The sequence below is a fragment of the Malus sylvestris genome, chromosome 12, assembly GCF_916048215.2.
Source record: "Malus sylvestris chromosome 12, drMalSylv7.2, whole genome shotgun sequence".
Taxonomy (NCBI): Eukaryota; Viridiplantae; Streptophyta; class Magnoliopsida; order Rosales; family Rosaceae; genus Malus; species Malus sylvestris.
This window is the reverse complement of record NC_062271.1, coordinates 25,042,801-25,066,577: the sequence shown is the minus strand read 5'-3', so window position 1 is coordinate 25,066,577 and position 23,777 is coordinate 25,042,801. Positions and strand designations below refer to the sequence as shown.

General features: G+C 37.1%; 2 protein-coding genes and 1 long non-coding RNA gene across 4 annotated transcripts; 1 reads left to right on the top strand and 2 right to left on the bottom strand.

Moving 5' to 3' along the window:
- The first annotated feature begins 15,249 nt into the window (after positions 1–15,249).
- LOC126593616 (uncharacterized) lies at positions 15,250–16,479 on the top strand. 2 transcript variants are annotated; one of them, XR_007613009.1, is made up of 2 exons: positions 15,250–15,631; positions 16,211–16,479. It is a non-coding gene; the product is annotated as an uncharacterized LOC126593616 (long non-coding RNA). The 2 variants fall into 2 exon arrangements; XR_007613010.1 differs by having other exon boundaries at positions 16,196–16,479.
- On the bottom strand, positions 16,424–18,993 carry LOC126593615 (uncharacterized). The gene is made up of 2 exons (XM_050259715.1): positions 17,027–18,993; positions 16,424–16,774 (listed from the first exon to the last, which is right to left on the bottom strand). Exons 1-2 carry the CDS (start codon positions 17,619–17,621, stop codon positions 16,713–16,715), a joined length of 657 nt encoding a protein of 218 aa, XP_050115672.1. The 5' UTR covers positions 17,622–18,993; the 3' UTR covers positions 16,424–16,712.
- Positions 18,994–19,145: 152 nt separating this feature from the next.
- Positions 19,146–22,351, bottom strand: LOC126593614 (protein TIC 56, chloroplastic-like). The gene is made up of 6 exons (XM_050259714.1): positions 21,535–22,351; positions 20,982–21,179; positions 20,394–20,676; positions 20,141–20,303; positions 19,511–19,738; positions 19,146–19,420 (listed from the first exon to the last, which is right to left on the bottom strand). The coding sequence occupies exons 1-5, from the start codon at positions 22,253–22,255 to the stop codon at positions 19,544–19,546; spliced, it is 1,560 nt and encodes a 519-aa protein (XP_050115671.1). The 5' UTR covers positions 22,256–22,351; the 3' UTR covers positions 19,146–19,420; positions 19,511–19,543.
- Positions 22,352–23,777: the final 1,426 nt, after the last annotated feature.

Sequence of the window (23,777 nt, the reverse complement as noted above, 5' to 3'; positions counted from 1 at the left end):
CATTCTCCCAATCACAAATTCCTTGGACTTTATTGTTTAAGCATATAACATTTATATGAGACGGCTCAAACAATAATGTATGCCCTTTATATGTTAAACTAGATTAGTTTAACATGTGAAATGTCCGTAAAGTATCATCACATGATTGGCTTTAGGGCACATTTCCAACAATCTCCCACTTGCACTAGAGCCAATCAGCTTGATCATCAATGATGATATCTCTTCTGTAGTCATTTCATAAATGGCTGAATAGTAGGCCTAGACAGTGGATATCTATATGTGTTATCCATAGAAGCAACCTTGAGAATACCGACGTCACCATTATACATGATTCTCAATCATGTGGTTCAGTCTCTCATTTGTGTTCGGATCTTGATGAGACCTTGATTCCCAGGCTTGAGCTATCGCCCCATTAGTGTCATACACTTTCTGGTTGGAACCGAATAGAGAGTTCATAAATGAACTTTCCCATCCAAACAACATTGTTGTAAACTTCTATATGGCAATATATCTTGCATTCATAATGGAACACACTAAAGTCATTACTTTAATGTTTCCATCCAAATATCTCTTTAGTCATAATAAAGAGATATTCGTTTATCTCTTCATTCATAATGAAGAAACATCCAATGATGGATTAGATTCATAATCTAATACATTTACGCTTCCATTACGTTACTTTGATTCTTCCTCGATCTTTGAGGAATTTATCCTTTAGTATTTCTTAAATACTTAAGGACTCACTTGACAGTTGCCATGGTTCTGATCCTGGGCTTGCACTGATATCATCTTATACCGTTCTAGGTACAACTCATATCAATGTTTTTCATACAATATGAAATACATAAATCACCTTTGTGCATATGCATAAAGGATTCTATTTACGCATTATTTCTTTGGGAGTCAAAGGGGTACATTCCCTTTGAGAAGGGCAACTTGCTAGTCTCACTAGAATCGTCCTTTCTTATTGAAGTTTATCATCATATGAGAAACTTCCTAGCATCCATTGTCTATTATTAGGCATTGATATAATCCAATTATATCATGAAATATATCATTATAGATTTCCATCCCATGTATATAGACTATATCTCCCATATACATTCTATCGTTTATAGAATGCTTAAAGTCATAACTTTAACGAAGAAGTATTCTTTTCATTTCCAAAATTAATATATCATATATATTTAAATTTTAGGAACATGATTAACTCCCACTAATCTTTTGTAAAACTAGTAAACAAAAGATTCATTTATATCTTTATGAGAAATCAAACGATTTGAACCTTTTCTCATAAAATGCAAATAGCTCCCACTAACTTGCTAAGATCCATGATGGATGGATCTCTACAACTTACATGTCTTGTGATTTATAGTTTTAGACATATATTATCAAGACTATCTTAATAATGGTTTCGGAAACCCATATTATGTCCAAACATTGAATCACCATTTAGTTGTAGTTAGCAATCTTCGAATTAATTGAAACCAAGACTATCTCAAAGATGGTTTCTTCAAAGTCAACCATTCTCTTTGATTGTAGTCACCTTAAGCTACCAATTAGCTATGAAGGTTTCATTATTTCGAGTCAAATGGTACTTTACCATTTCCTTGAGTATATATCGTATATGCACTCAATGTAGTTATAAGGATTTTCATTCTTATTTCTTTCGAATTAAGAGGTGCAACTCTATGACATAGTCATAAAGTTCAAAACCATTCAACTGAGACGGTTTATAAATCCTTATCGACTACCTTGGAGCTTGTGGTATAGGAACTAGGTTGTTATATTTGTTGATTACTTTCTTGTCTCTCAAAGAACCCATTCTTTGAGTTCTATCTCTCGTTCATTTGCTTTTAGGCAAATCACATTGTAGAATTACAATGAACTACCCAACAAAACACCATTTGTTAGTTGGTTTATAGAAGCGATATCCAAAAGTTATTTTAAGGATATCCTACAAGATTATTATCAAACAAATATTGCTTGTTAGCACACAACCCCAAATCTTTAACATGCTTAAGATTTGTCTTTCTTTCCAACTACATCTTATGGAGTCATGAAAATATTGGAAGATCTTCTCATTGACAATCATATTGTTTTAGAAGTATATATCCTATATATGGGTAATAGATAACATCTAACGAACTAAATCTTATTCAAGTTCGTTCTTCTCCTAATGGAGAAATACATTATCTTATGATGCTATTTCCTTGATATCTTTCAAGGAAACTTATCTAAAGTGTTACCTTTCCTTGGATCAAATCTAAGGAGGTAAATACTTTAGATGTCTTACTCATCAACTTACATTTCTTGAATTCTTTGAAACATTTTTCAAAGTATTCGGACTTGTGTTTATTCAAAATAAACTATAGTCCAACCGAGAGTGATCTTCGGTGAATGTTATCCAACATGAGTAGTATTATGTTTGTGGACAAGTGCCACTAACATTTAAGTGAATTAACCTCAACAACTTTGTGATTCTTTCTTCTTTCCAAAAGAATAAAGATTCGAACATTTCGCCTCTATACAATTTTAACAAGAAGGTATTGGATCCGGATCTAACGATCCAAAGCGTCCATTTATGACCAACTCGTAATTTATGTTTTAGAGGTATCACAACTTTAGTTGGGATTAGTCACTACCCTGCAACCTTTTGGGTTTTAAGCATCATTATTTTCTAAACAGTTAACACCACCATATTATCTCTACTATAGAGATAATTAATTAGATTACCATAATCCAATCATTGATTAATAAAGAACATTGTTTTGTCAAACAAAACATTTATCCATTTCACATAGTGACTAAATTTAGTTCCTTAAAATTGGAATATAAAGACAATCTATGTTTTTCCAATTTCTTTGGTAGTTCATATGAGGAAGTAAGTACCATCTGCTTTCGCAGAGATCTACATTTGATTCACGCTTCGAATGTGAAGTACTTTCTCTTCTCTCATTAATCTTCTACTTCTTATTAGCCACACTTTTACAACGATTGTAAAACATAGTCACTAATACGGAATCAAGCATTCAAGTAGAAGAACCAACTGTTTTGAACTTTTCAAGAACAATTTACAACACCTTCGAAAAGTGTGTTCTTGACACTTGCAAGACATTTCTTGCAAATACCCCTTCCAATGTCCATCCTTTCATAAAGAAAGTTTGTTCCCTTGGAGTTATTTATCTTCTTTATTTGACTTTCACCTTTGACTACATTAGTCATGGTCCCTAAACTCTCACTATCTCTCTTGAAACCTTTTTCAATTGTGTTATACACATCAAACAATTTTGGAGAGCATGTGGTTTATTGTTCACTATATAGTTTACAATAAACTTAGTGAACGATTAGGATAGGGAAACAAAGGTGAAGTCCTTGCCTAGTTTCCGTCTCGTTAAGTGGTTTATCACTTCAACACTTAATGATTCAAAATCATCATAAGTCCATGTTAATGGACTATTTTTGTCAACCAACCATTATGTTCTAAACATAATTACAAACCTTCAAGAGTTGTACAAGGCAACTCTCATTTCTTCATACAACAATTTGTAAGTGAAGAAACATGGCACATAAAGTGTTCATGCCTTTGTGCTTTCTTCTCAAGTTCTTTGTTCATTTAACAAAGAAACAAGCACTAAGTGTTTGCATTGACTAAGAGTTGTTCAAAGCAACTCCTATTTCTTCATACAACAAATTGTAATTGAAGAATTATGACATTAAAAGTGTTGTCCTCTTTATGATAGACCTTTTCTAACATATTCTTCTAATGATACATTATCAATAGTAAGATTGTGAGGATGAGACTACTTTGGTACTTTTACAAGCCATTAAAGACAATCTATGGTTTTGTAGTACCAAGTCCGTAAACTAAACGTTCGGTTTTGTCAAGTGTTGGATAGCGTTTGCAAATATATTGGTAATCAAATACATAACGAATATAAATTGATTGATTTTAAGCCATTTGATTTGGGTCTTTAAATCAAATAGCACCACCCACTATTTTTGGCAAATTCCATATCCCTCATAGGAATTCGAGAGTTTTGGATGAAACTCCTAGTAGGTTATGGGAGGCTCACTATTACCAAGCCCACCTCACGATGATACGATATATGGCTAGCAACAATAATAATGAGAGAGTACGCTTACTCATTTGCAACTCATGCAAGTACCCATCTTATTTGGCCTCTAGAGAATGTAACCTCACAATGATATGATATTGGTTCCATTGCACTTAGTTAAGTTCTTCCCACCATGCTTAGTGTGTGAAGGGGTTCAAGAATAGCCTCACGATGATACGATATATAGCTATCCTCGTTGCCTACACTCACCTCATCATATGTATATGGATTCCTCCTGAGTATAAGCATGCACTGTGTACTCCCCCATGATAGGGTGAAGCCGGTGTACAAGTCATAAACGATTGGATCCCACCACGGTGGAAGGCCACGAAGAGATATTCTAAACATCTCTCGCTTATCAACTTAATATTGGTTTGGTTGAGGGTTTTAGGTCTCATCACATATAAACATACATTTTAATCTCTATTAAAACTATTTTGGTCCTATTACAACTATTGTTCCATCTCATTGTTTTAGTTGTACATAATACTCCCACTATGCTTTTAAAACGGTTTTTAAAGCAAGAGTATATGATACTACTAACATAAACTTTGCATTCATTTGATGGACTACATAGTTGTCTTAGGGCCTAAGGATGATTATGAACCTTTGTTTAGATTCAACACGAGCCTTGTGTTGAACCTCGGTCTAGGAATGAAGATTGATTTTAGTTACGCGTTTAATCACATTAAGGCGTGTTGTCTTATGGGCGTTGGACCCAACTACTTCATTTTCATGCATATCGTATAAAGCAAGAAAGAAGTACTTCAAAGTAAAGGTGAGCTTATGCTCATTACAACATTTGCATATAACAAATTACTTTAAAGTAAAGAAGAGCTTAAGCCCTTTTACAACATTTGATCAAATCAAATTACAACCAAAATCTAATCTACACATTCCCATGGTTCAAACAAATTTGAAACGCCTTTCACATAGCTCAATTATATTAGGCTTAGGTTCATAATCACCCTTTAATTAATTAACACTTTAACTAATTAATGAATGCAACATTTTCATTTGGTTTTTGTATCCATAAAATTGATTTAAATGGAGCTAAACAAAATGAAAATCCAATTCTCATTTAAAGAGACAAAACAATTTTGTTCTCATCCTATTTGGGCCATCATGCAATTAACCTCAACTTTTGGGCCATATTGCAATAACAAAAACTTTTGGGGTCACTTTGTATAATACACAAAAGTCACAACTTCATGTAAATACAACTAGAACCCAAACTTTTAATAATGCAAAAACATCATTAAAGGATCAAAACAATTTGTCCTTTAGCGTTTTTGGACCTAAACGTAAAAACGTAAACTTTTGGGCCAAAGTGCAATTACACAAAAGTATCAAAACTTTATGTAATTGCATAAAAGCCCCAAAAGTACTCCCTTTGAGGGAGTGGCTGGTTTTAGGGAGGGATAAGGTTGGTGTGTGTGTTGATTTGTGAGTTTTGTCAAAAACATGCAAGTGTATGTAAGATCAGATATGTTTTTGAAATAATTCAAACACAATTATTTCAATCATCATTTATACAAATATTTAACACTTTAAATACATAATAAATCATTTAAAAACATATCACATATACTTTAAGAAATAAATCAAAACTTTGAATCAAAACACCAAACCTTTTTGTTCTTGGCAAGAACATCAAGAACAATGAAGAACATCCATGAAAAACCCAAATTTTTCCATGAACTTTTTCCACCCAAAAACATTCCAAAACCATTCTTACTTAAGGGAAATAACATCTAACCAAACTAGGGTACTTAGGGGTTCCAAAGAACACATTAAAACACTTTTAACAAGTCAAACAAGAACCCAAAAATTCACCCTTTGATTTTGGCCGAATTTTCCCAAAAGCATGGCACCAAATTTTAGCTCCAATATTCATGCTCATATGAACAACATCTACAACATTTGAGATAGCAAATTTTCCAACAAAATTTACTTTCAAAGAAGCAAGAATAAAGCTTGTAACAATTACAACTTTTAGATCACAAACTTATGAACTACAAAACACAAAAGGATTCACCAACTACTAGACCTAGGCTCTGATACCACTTGAAGGAATTATTTTGAAAAACATGTTCATTTGAGCAACATCATATAGCATGCAATTAACAATTAAAGGCGGAATCATGCTTACATGCACTCAAATACAAAACATTTACCCATGAAATTCAAAGCCTAGTAGATTGGTGAACCAATAATCAACTCAAAAATAAGTGAGTTGAAATTAATACCTTTGTAGATTCCTCTTTGCATAAGCAAAGGCTAATCACCCAAAGAGATAGGGCCTTCATTCCTTGCTTCTTAGATCCATGGATTTGGATGGAAGAATAGGTTCTCCAAGTTCCCAAAATTGAGAACCTCTAAGTCTCTACACCAAGGAGAGATTGGATGATGAATGAGTGACCTTGGAGGATTAGATGACTAGCTAATCACCTCCAAGGTGTTGGCCTCTTTAGAGAGAAAATGGAGAGACAATTCTCACCCATTTTCCCCAAAAATAAACCCTTATTTCACTTAATGAATATTTGGCTATAAAGTCATTTATATAGTCACTTCTTTAAGTGACCTAAATAACCAAAACCCTAATTCATTCCTTATGGCCGGCCATTTAGGGATTTTTGGGCTTTTGGGCTTTAATGAATCTTTATTCATTAAATTGTCATACAACTTAAGTTAATGGGCTTGACGTTCGAAGCCCATTGGGCCTTAAGGTCCAAAACTATCCCGTGGTCTTTAACGAACTTATTCGTTTGATTAATTAACATATTAATTAATCCTTGCCATAAATAATTAAACCATTCAATTAATCTTACTCATTTCATTTATTTCGTCCATCTCTACCTTACACGGTGTACGATCCATTAGGTTCCTTTTAGCGAGGTAGTGGGCGATTAAAACCATTTTACATCGATTGTGAATTGAAACTATTTTCAATTCTCCCTTTAGTGATTACACACGTTTAGGGCTTCCACAAACCATGAGTGACACCTAGCCGTATGTCATGGTTACCCAAGCTAATCAGAAGAGGTGGAAAACCTATTCAGTCTGGGATTACAAATGCAATACGGTCCTTCTCTAATCTAATACTCTTGACCACATTGTTTGGTTTGATAGTTTATTTTCTCATGTCTACTATCCAATGTGTGTCTTGTGCTTATATGATTACCTTGAATGTGATTAGGAACACATTCCCAAATCTCATTCATACTCTGGCCAGAGATTCAAATCATATCAGAGAGTATTCTCCCTCAAACAGTTTGAAGGTTAGAGATCCCTTGTTGCGCATTCACTTGTCTCCATAGCTAAGCGGCTTGACCCCAACGATGCCGTGGACACCCTCCTGGTGGGATGACTTTGACATAATCAAAGATCAAGGTCTTAACCACAAGACAACTATGATGCCTCAGGTCAAAGGACTACTTTGCATTATCCCAACCATGAGTTCTCATGTGACATGGAATATGAGAACTCTTCGTTGATCGCGTTCAGTGAACTCATTCTCTATTGAGCACCTACCGCACTTGTCTTGATGTCACACACACCAATGATTCGAGACTAATCACTCTCCCTGAGAGAAGACATAGTACGTACCGATCTTGACGGACTGTCAATGCCCAATTGGCAATCCTATGATCAGGAACGTTTAGGATGTGTCTACGAAAGAATGGTCTCAAGAATCTAACTTCATTAGATTACATTCTCCCAATCACAAATTCCTTGGACTTTATTGTTTAAGCATATAACATTTATATGAGACGGCTCAAACAATAATGTATGCCCTTTATATGTTAAACTAGATTAGTTTAACATGTGAAATGTCCGTAAAGTATCATCACATGATTGGCTTTAGGGCACATTTCCAACAGTAGTACCTTCATGGTACGTCTTTAATACCAATTCAGTGGATGCGTGTAGGCGCAGTGCTACATCTTTACCAAGATCAACAGCGAATGAGATGTCCTGTCTAAATACAATGAGCTAAGTACAACGAAGCGCAAAGTTGAACTTAGATATGGAATTTCAGATTCCATAACCTCTTCAAGGGCCTCATTTGCATATAACGTATGGATGATCATAGGTATACTCAAAGGTAACGCATTCGGGGTGTAGTTCGACTGGTAGACCAAAATACCATCAGAACAATGCTTCAACTTTGGGTTAAGACATAAACGAGTTTTCCCAAGATTCTCATCTCAAATTCCATCTTCAGGTGCGAGGTAATTTTCTCAAGCTCTTCCGGAGTCTTAGTGAGATTCGTGTCAATGACATAAATTGCAACTCTAGCAATTTGGAATAAGACTTCATAGTTTAACACGCAATGGCACAATTCATCCCTGACTGATCAAATAATCACTTAGACAGGTATACCACATCCGTCGAATTGTAAGTGAACGCCTCAAACAAGTTAAGAGGGTGTTCCATGGTTTTGGAACTATTTGAAACAGGCCATGTAATTCTTCGAGAACTTACATGTAAATCTCCATATTTATATCCCCATGGAGAGACACTAACCACATTTCATAATGCTGTTATCAATCACAAGACGTTTTGAGAGAAACCTTGCGTCGTAAGACGTGCATCATATCGCACTATTTCATTCATCTCATAACGTTTCCTTTCCTACTTGTAACACTATAGGGTTACCTTGGGCAATGTAGGAACGATAGGTCCAATACACACTTTGGCAAGGAATTTAACCTAGATTGTAACTTTAGTTGTCCAATCAGTTCTATGCTGTCACTTAATCAACGGAACACGGTTCAATATAGTCATTTTTCATTTATGTCGGTAGCTACCATATAAGTGAAAACATCATCGATGGTAATCTCATTTCAATTCTATTTTCTCATCCAAACTAGTATACTGGACCAAGAACTTCAAGTCTTGGGAGTAATCCGGATTAATCTCATGAGATGGAAATGATTTGAGACAGCGATCAAGTTTAGATTCATTGTTGTGTCGTGTCTTCCTCTTCCAGGGAAATGAATCCTACGAATTGAGTGATATGTCATACTCCAGGCCAAGAAAGATTGATTGGCTATCCGTCGGTTTACCAGACTGTCCAACAGGGGCGTCCAAACTGTCCAACAAGGGCGACACACCCTCCAGGGATGTTGAGTCAACATCCGTTAAGTACGTCTATCCTTGCAGGCATGTTTGCAGCTAGTATATGATCTCGTCACTTTAGCTAGATTAGAGGAATGCGTTTGGAGCAACATTCTGAAATCTAGAAATCATCGTACTTTCTTATCACACTTATGCGGTATGCGGTATCAGGAACGTTGACGTTCTTAACTCCCCTTAACGGCGGGAAGACTGTCTCATTAAAGTGACAACCCGTAAATAAGCGGTAAAGAGATCGTGTGCAAGGGCTCGAAGAGAGCTAGTGTGAACAAGAATCATGATCGACAAAAGATACACATCCTTCTTTGAGGACCCATAGTGGTACGTTGCGGCAGCGCAACTTGGCACATGGAATGCACACCCAAATGCGTAAATACGAAAATCGTCAGGTTCGTACCCAGTAACCAATTGTAACGTCATATAGGTTGGGTGGCAATGGGCCTCAAGGCGGACTAACATAACTGCGTACAAGGATTGCATAGTCCTAGGTAGAAACCGAAAACTTGGTACGTTTACTAAAATTCGGTCGATCATTTAAATTGTGCTTTATGATCATTAGGCAAGGCTATTTGGGGTGAATCATGGGAATTCGATGTTCAATTATAAACCCAAAACGACATACAATACTTTTTCAAAAACTGTCGATATAAACTCTTCGACATTATCCAGTCTCCCGGACCTTATAGGATAAGTAGGGTGGTGAACCCTTAATCGACCATAAGGTTTAGCAGCAATGTGTGTGGATAAACATGTGACCAATTTGTCGATTCATCAACCAAAATCATAAGTATTTATATGGTCCGCATTTTGGTTGAATTAGTCCACATATATTCCCTTGAATCCACCATGAAAAGAGAGTCGTGTCATATCTTTGCAAGGAATGATATAAAAAATCAATTTTCCTAATAAGCATGCTTGGTAAAGTGTGCGTGTAAGCACAAGGTCCTTACTTCGGGTAAGGAGATGCTTTGTAGCATCATTATTCGACCTAAGTGTCCCAAAGGTCATGCTAAAGCAAGTAAACTGCTCAATCACCCAGCTCCAGGCCGGCCACATATAGCGTGTGCCCCAGTTGGGGGACATCCTATTAGCCCCAAATTAAAACTTCAGGCTCATTTTTGGAGGTGGTGCAAAGATATTTCACTCTATTTTCTTCAGTGTTTTCATATATGATCATTATCATCTCGAATATCCTTAAAAACTCAACGTCAGGGAGAATTTAAGGTCCTTTAAATGGTGATGCAGTACCATTCATACAATGTGGAGCGTGCCAATGCTCTTAATCAGGTTGGATAGACCTAAAGTCGTTGTTAGAGATGTGATTTAGGTGTAAAGTTAGTGTGCGTAGTACGCATTCATCTAGACAACTAACTTTCCCACATTCCTACCTAATCACGTGTTTAATTGAATCAGTCACATGTATTAAGAAACATGATTCAATTAACTCATATTCGAGGACAATATCAATAAGATTATCCATAAGTAAAACATACACCAAACTTGAATCCAAGAACATAGAAAAATGTTCACAAAGTAAATGGTTTACTAAGGGGATTTGGCCAACAAGGCCATCAATGTCAAATTTCTACTCATTCAATGATGTTCGGTGGAGCAAAATCGATCTCACATATTGGCTACTAGAATGGTACTCTTTAACAACATTGGTAGGGGCACGAACAGGTGCATAACCAATGATCTATTCCATCAAGACAGAAGTAGATTTTGCAGGGTTAAGGTTTGGGAATATTTTCCCTTATTCTTAAAGTTTTAGGTCTTAGGTACCAAGGATCATGCTTCGGGCATGATGCCACACCTTGGTAGACCCTGATTCTACCATATGTTGTAAAAACAATCTCGAAATTGGATTGTGAGATAATATGCCATTCAGTGTATCCCTGCCGAAGCAGTGTATCACCATTCGGTAGGCTTTAACCGAACTGGGTCGAGTAATTCAGTAGACTCCAATTGAACTGGGTCCATACCTTTCTCTCACATTTGTGGTAGTAATCAGATCCGAGAATTTGGTAAACTTCCGCTTTCTGCATTATTGCTTCAGGGGCGAGTTAGAAACATGGAAGGACAAGAAAAGTATTCTCCAGTCAAAATTCAATTGGATTTATAAACTTCATAATTGTACTCATTCATAGACGTAATCATGGTGTGCTTCAGGCAATGTCTTTCATGATTAGACAGTTCGTATGAGCGAGCCAAAGAGCCATGGAATCCTCGATAGGGAGGTATTTCCATTTGTAATGCTTTGAGCATAAGCCTTCGAATGAAGATCATGGCGAGGGCTTATTCAGCTCTTCCATGCCATTGTTGGCTTCAATGGTTTCTCAGCTTTTCGATAGTCAAGTGGAGATTTACGTCTTGTACCCCACATAAAGTGGTTTCTATTAGAAACGTCCAAATCAGGAAAATCAAACTTGTGACGGTTCGACAATCCACTGAATTAGAGGGAACAAGATTGTGATTGGTGCTATGGGAATGAATCATCCATAAGCATCAAAGTTAGAACATTCGATTCTAAGACATGGTTTTCATGAAAAACGTTGGGTTTTCATGGGTGTATTGTTTTATGAAAACTTCGGGTTTCAAAGGCACTAAATTTGAAACTACAGGTTTAATTTAGTTTGTGAACGTTTAGTTCATAAAAGAGAGGTTCCTGCAAGAACACATAATGCAATATACAACTAAGTGTAGTGGATTTGAGGTTTTTCGGGAACTCAAGTGTGAAAGCTTCGAGACTACGAAAGTAAGTCAACGGTTCAAAGTATAAAAATAAATTATTGAATCGTTAAGGTCCAAAAGTGATCTTCATGTCAATGCTTTTGGATTCATTACCAGATTAATGGACCGTAGGTCACTTTTAATTAATTCAATAAATCGGGCCATACATGATCGATTGTAGAAGCTAAATAATATTATTGAGTCGAAAATAGCATAGCCCAAAAGATAGGGTTGGGTGCCATGAGTAAAAGAGGTGCTCGGCAGTGGGCTGCAAGCCACGGGTCCAAGGGATAAGCCCAGCCATAAAGGTTGGACTGTTAGGCCAGAGAGGGTTAGGCACTGAAGCAGATTCAGCAAAATTGCTGGCCTGGTTGTGGCGTGAGGGGACCCAGCCAAAGGTTGGTTGAAAAGCTGCGGGTTAAGGCTAATACAAGCCCAGCAAGCATGGTAGCTTGCTGGCGTGGGCTGAGACAAGGGATTAGGGCTGCAAGCCCGTGCCTGGGAACAAGCCCAGCATGCTTCTAGCATGTGGGTTTGGGCTCGGGTGGACCAGGGCTTTCAAGCTCGTGTGACTTGTAAGCCAAGCTAGGGCTTGGTTATGTCTGATGTGGAGCAGCAGGCCCAAAAGGGCTGCGCAGGTGGTCCAATTTGTCAACGCCATCCCACGGTGATATCGTGGTGTTGCCACGGTGATGCCAAAAGATTACCCAAAAAAAAAATTCGAACCTATGGTTTTAAAAACCCTAATTTGCTTCTAATTTATTTTATATACTCACATATTCCACATAGCAAATATAATTGCGTAATGCATGAAACAAATATATATATTGACAAATATATAAACATATACAATATATATATATATATATATATATATATATATATTAGAAGGAAAATATAAATATAGGGGGTTCATGCATCATGGGGAATGTTTTCATGCTTCAAGGTCGTTTCAAATATCTTACTTTATTTTAAGCGTACCTGATTGGCAAAAAATAACAAAAGCCTTTTAATTTGTAGAAGATCATTCTCGGAAAGCCGAAATTGCATCTCCAATGCGTTGTATCACGTTCAACATAGAAAAATTAAATTGAATCAATAGCATGTAAATCAATTCAAAATAATAAATTAATCACAAAAAGAATGATTAAAACGTAATACTCTCCTGATTGAAGAATAAACTCTCTTTAGCTCAGCGTCAAGAGCGTGCTGATAACATGTTACAGGCATAATTTACTGAACAATTATGGAGGCCATAGAGAGAGGGAATGTTTGCCATAGAGAGAAGAAGAGAGAGAGATGTGTAATTGTGGATGTGTGTTATTCCACCACATTGTGCCTTTATTTATAGTAGTAGGATTGCAACAGTATGGAATTTATAGAAGAATCTACCATAAAATCTTTAGGTATTTCAACCAAAGATGCATTTCTTTCGTTTGAATTATTTGTACCATTTGCATTATTAATTTGTCCGTCACCTATTTGTAAAATCCAGTTTGCAAATGAACTTATTTTAATTTTTTCTTCAATGCTTAATCCAATTTTTGACAACCTCATATTTTCTTTCAAATGAATTTTTTTTTAAATGTGGCCACAAATAAGAACTATTCAATGAAGCATTTATTATATCTTCTTTAGTTCCTGAGGAATAACAAGTAATATTTGTCGAAATGTTTTTGACCCTCATTAAGTTGTGATTTTAAGAGCATCTATAACAGTATTGTAAACATGTTTTTGACCCTCATTAAGTTGTGATTTTAAGACTGTATCTTTTTTGTATAATTCTTGACAATCGTAGTTTAACTCTCAAAATCCTGTTTTTTATTTCCTACATTTTCTCTGCATTAGGCATGGGCAAATGATAGTTTTTCAAAGAAGCAGATGCATTATTAAAAAGCAATTCTAGTTCAAACAACACAGAATTTTTCAATTCATCTTGTGGGACAATCATATCAGGAATTCCAAAAGTCTTACGCAACTTGTATAAAATGTCATCATACATGTTTTCCCAATGACTATCAAAAAGTATTTGAGGACTTGCTACATCACAAAACAAAATTATTGTGACAAACAATTGTCTAAGCTGAGCAGACGGTGCAACATTTACAACATTCGATAAAGCTTCAATCCATTCTTTATCATCACCTAATAATCCTAATGATTTGTGAAGGATGTACAACACCATTGATAGTTTTTATATCATCAAAACTGAGTGCACCTTTTTTAACATTCAAAAGCATTCTCAAGTAATATAATTCACCAGATGCAAGATGTATATATGCTATTCTACCGATTGATCCTTTTTGTTTCCTTGGTTTCCAAGTTTTTTTGCGTGCATCATACAAAATTTTGAGGGCATTTGTGCATAAGTCAGTGCACGTGCTTCATTAAAAATTTGGTTCATTTCAAACCAACTCGTTAACATTGTGTTTTCAAAACATTTTTTATTTATAATTGATTCTAACGATTGATCACCACTGAAAACAATTCTTTGCTCTAACGGTAAATGTACCGGTAATCGTTCTACGGAAGGTTCTCTATGATGCATTGAATATTGAAACAATCTCTAAACAGCTTCATAAGGTGATATGTATCTACAATTCAGATATGCTAATATTTCATCATTTGGATTTTCCTGAAGAACTAAACGTGCTCTATTTGAACCCTTATTTATATACTTGAATAAATACTTAATAAGCATGGATTGACAACATGATTCAACGTTTATGTGAGCATTATATCTCAATAATAAGTATGCGTTATAAGGAACAATAAAACTGTTATAAAATTTTATTCCATTTTTTACAACGTATTTTCCATCATCTGCAGATCTTTTATAGACTAGAAAACCATTTGGTTCAAAAATTATGACAGCTTGTTCCGAATTTTTATATATTTTAATCCCCGAGTGTGTAAAATGATGATAATGCCCTCGAGACTTAGTGACGTGAATGTAAATATTCAGAATTAAATTATTTGTCTTGCTAGCGTAATTAAATAGTACGCGTCGTTACGAGAACATTGACACAAATTAGATTCGAATTGGGTTCGTAACAAAAACGTTATGAACGCTAGAATAAAATTGGGTTGATTAGCACATGTCCACCAATTACTTTATTTCTTACAATATTGGACCCAATTAAAATGGGTAGGTTGTTTATTTGCCTTTATGGACCAATTAGTTAAGCCTAAATCCTATGGCCCAACCAAAGGCCTTATTATTTCCTTCCTAACCGTGCATTTTCCCCACTCCAGAAACTTCCCTTTTCTCTCTCCCTCACTCTCCCGCATATCTCTCTCGGTGCTCTTGTTCCCGACGCAACCAAAGCACACACACACACTACAACCATCAGGACCTTTCCCTTCTCTCCCTCACGTCCTGCTCTCACCATTTCTCATCCCTTAATATGGTGTAATCTCCGGGAGGTCGCTCCGACGAAATCTCCAGCTTTCGATTAGGGTAGGCACCTTAGATCGTTATAAAAGTATGTGAGGTTGGTTAAGGGTGTCTTGAGACATTTTGGAATGGTGTGGATGCAGAATCCTTGGGGGAAAATACATTTCTTAAATTTTCCGGCGAGTGACCGTGTGTTCTAGGGGGTTTTTCCGGTTGATCCCTTCGGCAACGCCACTCCATCTTGGTAAGGCTTGAATCTTTACTCCTTGATCTTCATTTTGGCTTTTGAATGAAGGTTTTTGGTTGAGTTTTGACCCCGCTAGGGAAGTGTTTCCGGCGAGAACACCAAGTTCCGGTGTTCTTCCTCGTATTTTTCCGGCGGGGCCACATTATGTTTTGGGCCAATTTGGTCCTAGCCCAATTAGGACACCATTATTCGGCTTTGTGACTTCGGGCGCGGGTTCAATTCTGATTTATTGGGCTGTGTTGACAGCCCAATCCTAAAGACCATTTCGAAAAAGAAAAAAAAATTAGAATCTGTTGGGCTGTTGGGCCAGCCCAACCTTTAAGCCATTTCAAATTGGACCTAGACCATTTAATTGGTTTAGGCCTTGTGTTTGAAATGATTTAAGTCCAAAATTTTATTCTAAAAATTTGGGATGTTCATGATGTTGGATAGACCACAATGATATTTTCAAACACTCCAATTGAGCGACCACAATGATATTTTCAAACACTTCAATTGAGCGACGCATGAGAAGTTGATTCTAGGATTAGTATATGTACTATTGAATTAACGTTAAATTAGTGGTTTCACATTTAGATGAGACGTATCCGGAAGACGAGCGTAGCCAGACAAGACTTGAAGGCTACGATCCTGCTACATACTAATGAGTGGGTTTTCATTTTATATATATATACTTCCCAGAAACTGTTTTTATATGAAACTGTGTTTTAAATGACATGTCAAATTCATTGCATTTTGATATATGCATTAGTGTAGATATGCATAATATTCATTGATGCTGCGGAGGCATGAGGTAAGTATATATTGATATTAGTGATGGCATGATGTATGGTTGTGGTTAGATACATATGGTGTTCATTATCCTGCACCCCGGTGTTAGTGCTCCGTCCGAGGCCAGGGCCTATCCTTCACGTGATCTTTCACCTCCCGCATCACACTCTCAACTTGGATCCACGTCACAATTTACCACAAAAACAACAACACCGAAATCGAAAAAAAACATAAAACAACAACAATTTGGAAGGGAAAAAAATTAAAATACAGGCACTTGTTGTACCGGTAGGCACACATTGCCTGCTTAGTCTTGGACAATCGAGGTAATGAGAATGGAGGCCTCATCCATTGTTGGAGCTGCATCATCTGGTCATTAGAAATTCATTCAACAATATTCTCAGTTCACAAATAAATCTTTGGTGCGATCATCGCACCGTCACATAAACAGTTAAGTCTTGTTTGAAGTTATTTTTGGAAAAAGAAAAAAAAATGTATTCAAACACATAACAAAAGTGCTTATGAACAAAAGCAGTTTCTATAAAATGCAATTCCAAATCAGTTAAAATGAGGACAAACAAAATACTTTAAAATTATTTTAGAGAAGAACTAACTACTAACCTGGAAGTGATATAGGCAAGTGAGAGACAATGTTGTCAATGATGCCACCTCCACCGCCACCCTCCTCCACCTCCTTTGCCGTCTTCATCCTCTTATTCCCAATATCCTTCATCACCTTCTCAGCTGCTTTGTTCACCTCATCAACCTCCCCTCTTCCTCCTCCTTCGCCGCCATTACTAGGGTTAAAAAAGTTGGAGATGAGATTTGAGAAAACCCCTCCATTACCATTTTCACCGCCACCCTCTCTCTCCGACTTAGCAGAATACTCCTCGTTCCCCACATCATCGACTTCAAACTTGCCTTTTCTTTTTCCAGCATCCCCGCCTTTCGAACCGCTCCTCGGCAAAACTATAGATGTAAGGTGTGTTATAATCCCACCACTTCCCTTTTCCTCTTCCTCCTCAGTACCTCCGTTCATGTTTTTTTTCTCTGCATCAACTTCTTTGTCCTCACCTTGCTCTCTGCGAATGGACCCTTTTGCCGTCCCTTCACGTCCATTAACAGCTCCACGACCTTCTGTGTTGGCTCCGCCATTTGTATGGCGGAGATTCACCGGAATCAGCAGGCTTTCAGACTCTGGTATAACATCCTCCATCTCTTTCTCTCGTTTTTTTTTCTTTCAAAGAAATATTCTAAACTTCTCTGATTTACAGAAAGGGGGAATTGAAGAGCGATTCGAACTCAGTTGCAGAGAAGAGAGCACAATTTCTTTTCTGTTTAGGGTTTGCAGATACTTTTTTGTGTATTCTTCTTCTTCTGTTGGGTGAACAGATGCAGCTTATGTGGAGGAGACAAGCGTCCTCCTTCCAAAGGGACTTGGATCCTCTCCTGAACCCAACAAGAGGATCCTCCTGACCAAAGCAGGCTTTTAATGACAAAACTATGGTTTTCCTACACGTACTCCGCTTCTCATGCAAAATTTCCAATGAGAGGTTACCACGTGTCGAAGTTTAGGGATGGTAGCACGTATCCTAGAATGGAGTCGGTGGGGGTAATGACTCCTTGTCGGATTTGAGCACCATGGTGAGACCATAGATTGCCAAGCGTTAAATGGATATAATTTTAGAACTTTAATAAAAAGTTTTTGGTATTGTTTGTTTTAACGAAAAATCATATTTTTATACTAAAAAATCAATTCTGATACTATTCACTTTACCCTTTATTTTGTCCTTATCTTTAAAACTCAAAGTTTTCAAGTCATTTTTATTAGTATTCCTTATAATTTTTCGAGAAGAGATCCAGAGACCAAGGTCACTAGATCAAGTGATTCGAACCTTTGAAATTTTATCCAACAATTTACCTGTTTTGATCTCTTAAAAACTATAATAATTTTTTACCGTTGGATGAAATATCAAAAGTTTGGATCACTTGATCCGGTGATCTTAGTGAAAGAGATCCGGAAAGAATTTCTTCTCTAATTTTTCATCAACAAAAGTGGATATAAATTCCTTTTTTTTTTGTTTATCCGTGGTGAGTTTTATCCAAAAAATGGGGATATTTTACGTTTAGAAATGCTAAGTTCTCGATGGATTCTCTGTCTTGTGACATAATATTTTATAATTTTAGACTAAAACTTGAAGTTAAACTGTAAAGTTGATGAGAATTTATAAAAAATTTGAGTTTTGAAGAGTCTCCTTCACATTTCTCCTATATGTTTCCTATTTTAGTTTTATATGAGGTGAGTTTTATCCAAAAATGAATATATCTGAAGTGTGTTTTGTCCAAAAATTCTAAAGCGTGTCATCACATGGTATAATAAATAGATTGATGAATTCAACCGCTGATTTGCACTCAACAATCTAAGAAAATCTTGCAAGAATCAAAGCCTACATCACCTTGTTGCCTCCCCGACTCGCCAACCCCTCTTGTTATCTCGCACGAGCCTCTCTTCCTCTGCTCGTGCGAAATAAAAAGAGGGGACTTATGAAACGGAGGCTAGTATTATCCTTTCCAAATCAGCCCGTGAGTCATAACTTCGGTACACTTAACGAGGCAAACTTGGTGTTAGAACACAGCTAAACCGTGTGTTAATCTCTCTCAAATTCTGATTTGAGTTGCAATTACAATCTCTCAACTTTTACTCTTAGTGATTAACCATGTGTAACTATACCATATCAAATAGATAAACACTCTTCGCTTCCGTTTTCGTGATCGCTGAGTCAACGGAAGGATCGGATATTTAACACGTTAAATGGTTTAATACAAAAAATCTGGAGTTTAATACCAAATGGAAACTCGAGGATTTTGGCAGCATGAAACAAACACAGCATTTTCAAATCTAACCTTACCAGCCTCCCATGCTTTCACAAGGATATTCTCAAATAGCCGTCATCATCCTGGTTGACGCGAAGTACAAACAGATACCGTGGAAGATTATATGTTGAACACCTCAATCTGAAAGAATGACAGAAAAGAAATTATCATTTGAAGGCAGATCTCATGCGTAAGTCACCATGAAGTGAAGGTGGAATTTTTAAGTGTTACCGTTCAGTCCACAGAAGTATGACATATTGTGAGTTAGTCATCACTTTGAATTCCCAAGGCTTTTTCCTGCTCAGCTTTCATCTCTGCCTCTCTTCTTGCCTTCCGCTTGGCATCCCTTGCAGCAGCATCAGCTTGAACTTTCTCCATTATCTTATCAAAACCAGGAATTGTTCGCTCCAGTTTCTGGTAGACTCGGCTGCTTAGGTTGTCGAAAATATTATATAATCTCTGAACACAAAAAAACCCACAAAGATTTAGCGGAAGTGCTTGCACATCCCTAAAGGGAAATTATGCAAAATGTCCTAAGAGGTTGTGAAACTGATATACAAATAAATCCCATAGTATGTTTTCACAAAACATCTATCCTCTTTGTATCCTTGGACTGTAGTTGTAATTACCAGGATTCACAATACCAAAATGTAAGAAAACTTTGATACTGTAACCAACTTATTACAATTGCCAGTAAGAGTTTTCTTTCAGCATGGTGTTTTATGATTATTTTCGACTACACCACTTGCCAATAAGCGTTTACTTGGAGTAAGTGTTCTACGATTAGATTTGTAACACAATCATAAAACTCAAGAAAAACTAAACTTGTAGTCAAAACTGATGTAAAAAGAAGTTCTGTACCTTGACATCATTATTCCAAGCTCGAATGTATGGAGGACCTGTCGTGTACGAGCCAAGTGGTTCACGGAACCACTCTCCCTCATATGTTATCTGATCCATTGCTTGTTCCACACTTAGAACCTCCCATGGCCTTAACCCAGGGATAATTTTAGACAATTCGACCCTTCTCTCACAAGCAGACAAAGATATTAGCAAAAAGAAAATATACTAGTGATTTTACACTGCAAGATATCAGATACCAAATGCAACATACCTAAGAGCTTTTGAAATGTATTTGTTCGGCATGTGATCCTCTTCTAGAATTGTTGTCAATTCAGAGCCACTAGCCCAAAGAAATAGAGCATGACTCGGAGTTCGAACACCTGGCCAAACACCATCGTTAGCTTCAAGTACTGCTAAGTCACGTCTCTTGCTTTCTACAGCCTCCTCTTGTAGCTGCTTATAGGTTTTCTTCTCGCGTCCCTTGAGTGGAACCCAAGGAGGAATTCCTTTTTGTAGTTTGTGAATCAAAGCAGTCGCACCAGCCGCAAGTCTAACTGAAGTTCACCCAACGATAAGCCAAGAATCAATTTGTTGAAAATACAGAATTAACTTAGTTATTATGCTCCTATGAACAATTCATGAATGTACGATTGCTTATCATATCTCATAAATTTCACAAAATTTCTTTCAAATATTTAGTACAAATTTGACATGCACATTAGATGATACTAGATAAAAACAGATATTGGCCCCATTGCCATCGTAGCTTAGTGGTAATTGAATTCCAATTTAAAGTGCGCATTGTGTTGCTCCTATCACATTATAATTTTGCAGTTAAAATAAAAAGGGATATTTATACCTTCCCAAGTGGCAATAGCAGGTTCCAACCCGTAAACCATGTGAATCGGAGCCCATTCATCCATGTCCTCACCCCAAATGAACGTGTCTTTATCAATAATCCCAGCACCCCAAGCCGTTTTAAGGGTTATTAGCTCCAACGGACCTCTTGTTCGACCTAACCGGTCCTTGTAGTAAAATCCACCGCTCCTCATGATAACTATATCAACATAAAATCAATGCTTTGAACAAACTGTGCAGATTAACAATCAAGAAAACATCAAACAACCCTCTTATCCAAACAAATCCCGAATGTCAATAACGAGTTTAACCCGAAGAATCATTGCTTAACAATACAATGGAAGAATGAGACATTACTTGAACTTGAGTCAAACAGCTAAATTGTGATTAAAACATTTGTAGTCAATTCTCAGATTCACCAAATAACTGCACGAAACGTTAACCGTGGCTCGAAAATCCATTTCGTAGACTCACTACATTATGCAGCAATTAACGAACTTCAACCTAACATATGCAAATGCAATCGCCACAAAGATTTAACTCCACAAACTTACAATCATAATACCGCTTTTCGAGCCGCTTATACCCGATTGCCTGAGCAACATCGATGGGCCGGCCGGGTGGGTAGGGGCGCTGGCGGAACCCCCAAAGCCCAAAAAAGAACTGCCTTGCAAAATCCCAGAACTTATCATCAGACTCCTGCCTCGTCTTTATCGCCTTCCTCGGCATAGGCCTCCCGTCCGGCCCAATAACATGCGGCACCGCCTGCCACAGCTTCTTATCCTCGTCCCTGTACGGCCTATCATTCTCCTTCAGCTCCAGCTCATTCACCATATCCGCAATCTTCTCCGCCTGGGCCAGAAACTTCACCACCGGGCTCTCCCGGAACTCCTTCCAGAACCTCTCGTTCTCCCGAAGTTCCTCCTCCGTTGGGTTCTCCCTCTTTTCGAAAATCGGGTCTTCGTTCAGAATCTTCTCGACTTCCGGGGCGTGTCTATAATCCGGGTCGTTCTCGCACTCCCAGAAGAACCGCTCCAGCATCTGGGTGTAGTGTCCGGGTTTTTCCGGCTCTGGGTCAGATGGGTTTTTGGGGTCGGGTTTCGGGGGGCCGTTGAAGAGGTTTGAGAGGCTAAGGGAGGAGAAATTGGGAGGGGATTGGGCCGCGGTGGTGCGGTGGAAGAAAGAGTCAGTGAGGGGGAGGAGGTTGATGGGTGGCAGGGGGTTTGGGGGTTTTTTGAACCAGCTTTCGAAGGGGTTGAAGTTGATGGAGGCCATTGGAGGAGAAGGATGTGAGAATTCGGAAAGCCTCTCAAATATTTGGGGTTTATCGTTGACAAGGTTGAAGAAATGGACTTGGAGTGACAGAGGGTGTGAGAGTGAAGGGGTTTTGACTGTTGAAACTGGATATGATTCAAATTTGGGCTGGGCTCAACATGCTCACAACTTTCTTCCGGGCTTGGGTATGAAGATGTCGGTGAGGATTGGGGATAAGAGGCTTTTCTGATGCACATCTGAAACAAAAACCGTTATATCTCATTAAGTTAAATAATTTAGCGGTCGTTATTTAAATGTGTAACTTAAATGTACGCTAGAGAAAATTCAATAAGAATAATGTGTCTGTTCTCTTGCCGGTATGTAATTTACGAATATCGCTTTGCGGATAAATAATTTATCAGATGACATCCTTCTTAGTTTATGTTGTCACACATGCTTTTGTTTTTGTTTTGTTCATCAAAGCATCCCTCATACTTAGTTTATTATTTTATAAAATTTCCTAAGGCTTCCTCATCCCTCATACTAATATATTGGTCTCACACTAGTGTAATAGTAGTATTATAGATATTAAACTCATACTGCATGATTTTTAAATATAAGTATCACACTCACTCAAATTGCTGTAGAAGGTCTAAGTGCAAACTTAGAACAAGGTTGTATTTCAGAATCAATTGAGTATTTAGAAATCACATTTTGAACCATACAACCTAAATTGATAACAGTTGTAGACTAGACATAAGAGCATCTCAAGGAGATGTAGCAACCCAATTAACAAATTGAAAAAGTCGTAAGTCACCCTTCAAATATATACAAGATGAGTTTCTACTTTTTCAATTTGGCAATTTGGGCTCTACAATATATTTTAATAAAAAAATTATTATTTATTGATGGATTAAGTACCTAAAACTTTCTAATTTTTTTATCGTCATTCTAAATTGATCTCAATCTTTTTAAACATTCCAAACAAGTACCCAACCTATTGAAAATGTTACAATCGTTAATGTAATACTCTAAAAATTTAAAATATATGAATATGTGGAGTAAAGCGAGAATACATAGATTTATGGTTAAGAAAATTTGATTAGAGAAATTCTAGAATTTTGTTTATGGGATTTATTATAATTTACGTTGAAAATTTTATCGAGAAGCGGAAAATAATAAAAAATGGCCCTGGTTGGTAACGTAGTTATACGAGGATGTATTTTATCCTCATATATTTTATCGTATTTCTTGGCATATTTGGATAGAGCTCGACCCTACGAGCATGTAGGCGAAAACAGTTCATGAAACAGAGCTATAATGAAGGAATTATTAACGTTTAAAGTTAAGGATATTTTTGTAATTTAACCTTCACTCTAGAATGCTCCAGATTTTCTGGAGTAATCTAATGGAGCCACGTGGACATTTTGGACGGTTGTGATGAAGAGTGGAGGAGAGAAAGGAGAGAAAGGAGGGCCAATCGGGGGGGGGGGAGAACAATGAGGGAAATGAGAGAAGAGAAAAAAAAAGGGGGGGAACTGGT

Coding starts and splice junctions, on each gene's coding strand:
- LOC126593615 (XM_050259715.1), bottom strand. CDS start 17,621: ATGGAGGATGTTATACCAGAGTCTGAAAGCCTGCTGATTCCGGTGAAT. Junction 16,775..17,026: donor CTTGCCTATATCACTTCCAG/GTTAGTAGTTAG, acceptor TCTAATGACCAG/ATGATGCAGCTCCAACAATG.
- LOC126593614 (XM_050259714.1), bottom strand. CDS start 22,255: ATGGCCTCCATCAACTTCAACCCCTTCGAAAGCTGGTTCAAAAAACCC. Junction 21,180..21,534: donor CGAAAAGCGGTATTATGATT/GTAAGTTTGTGG, acceptor ATGTTGATATAG/TTATCATGAGGAGCGGTGGA. Junction 20,677..20,981: donor TGCTATTGCCACTTGGGAAG/GTATAAATATCC, acceptor GGTGAACTTCAG/TTAGACTTGCGGCTGGTGCG.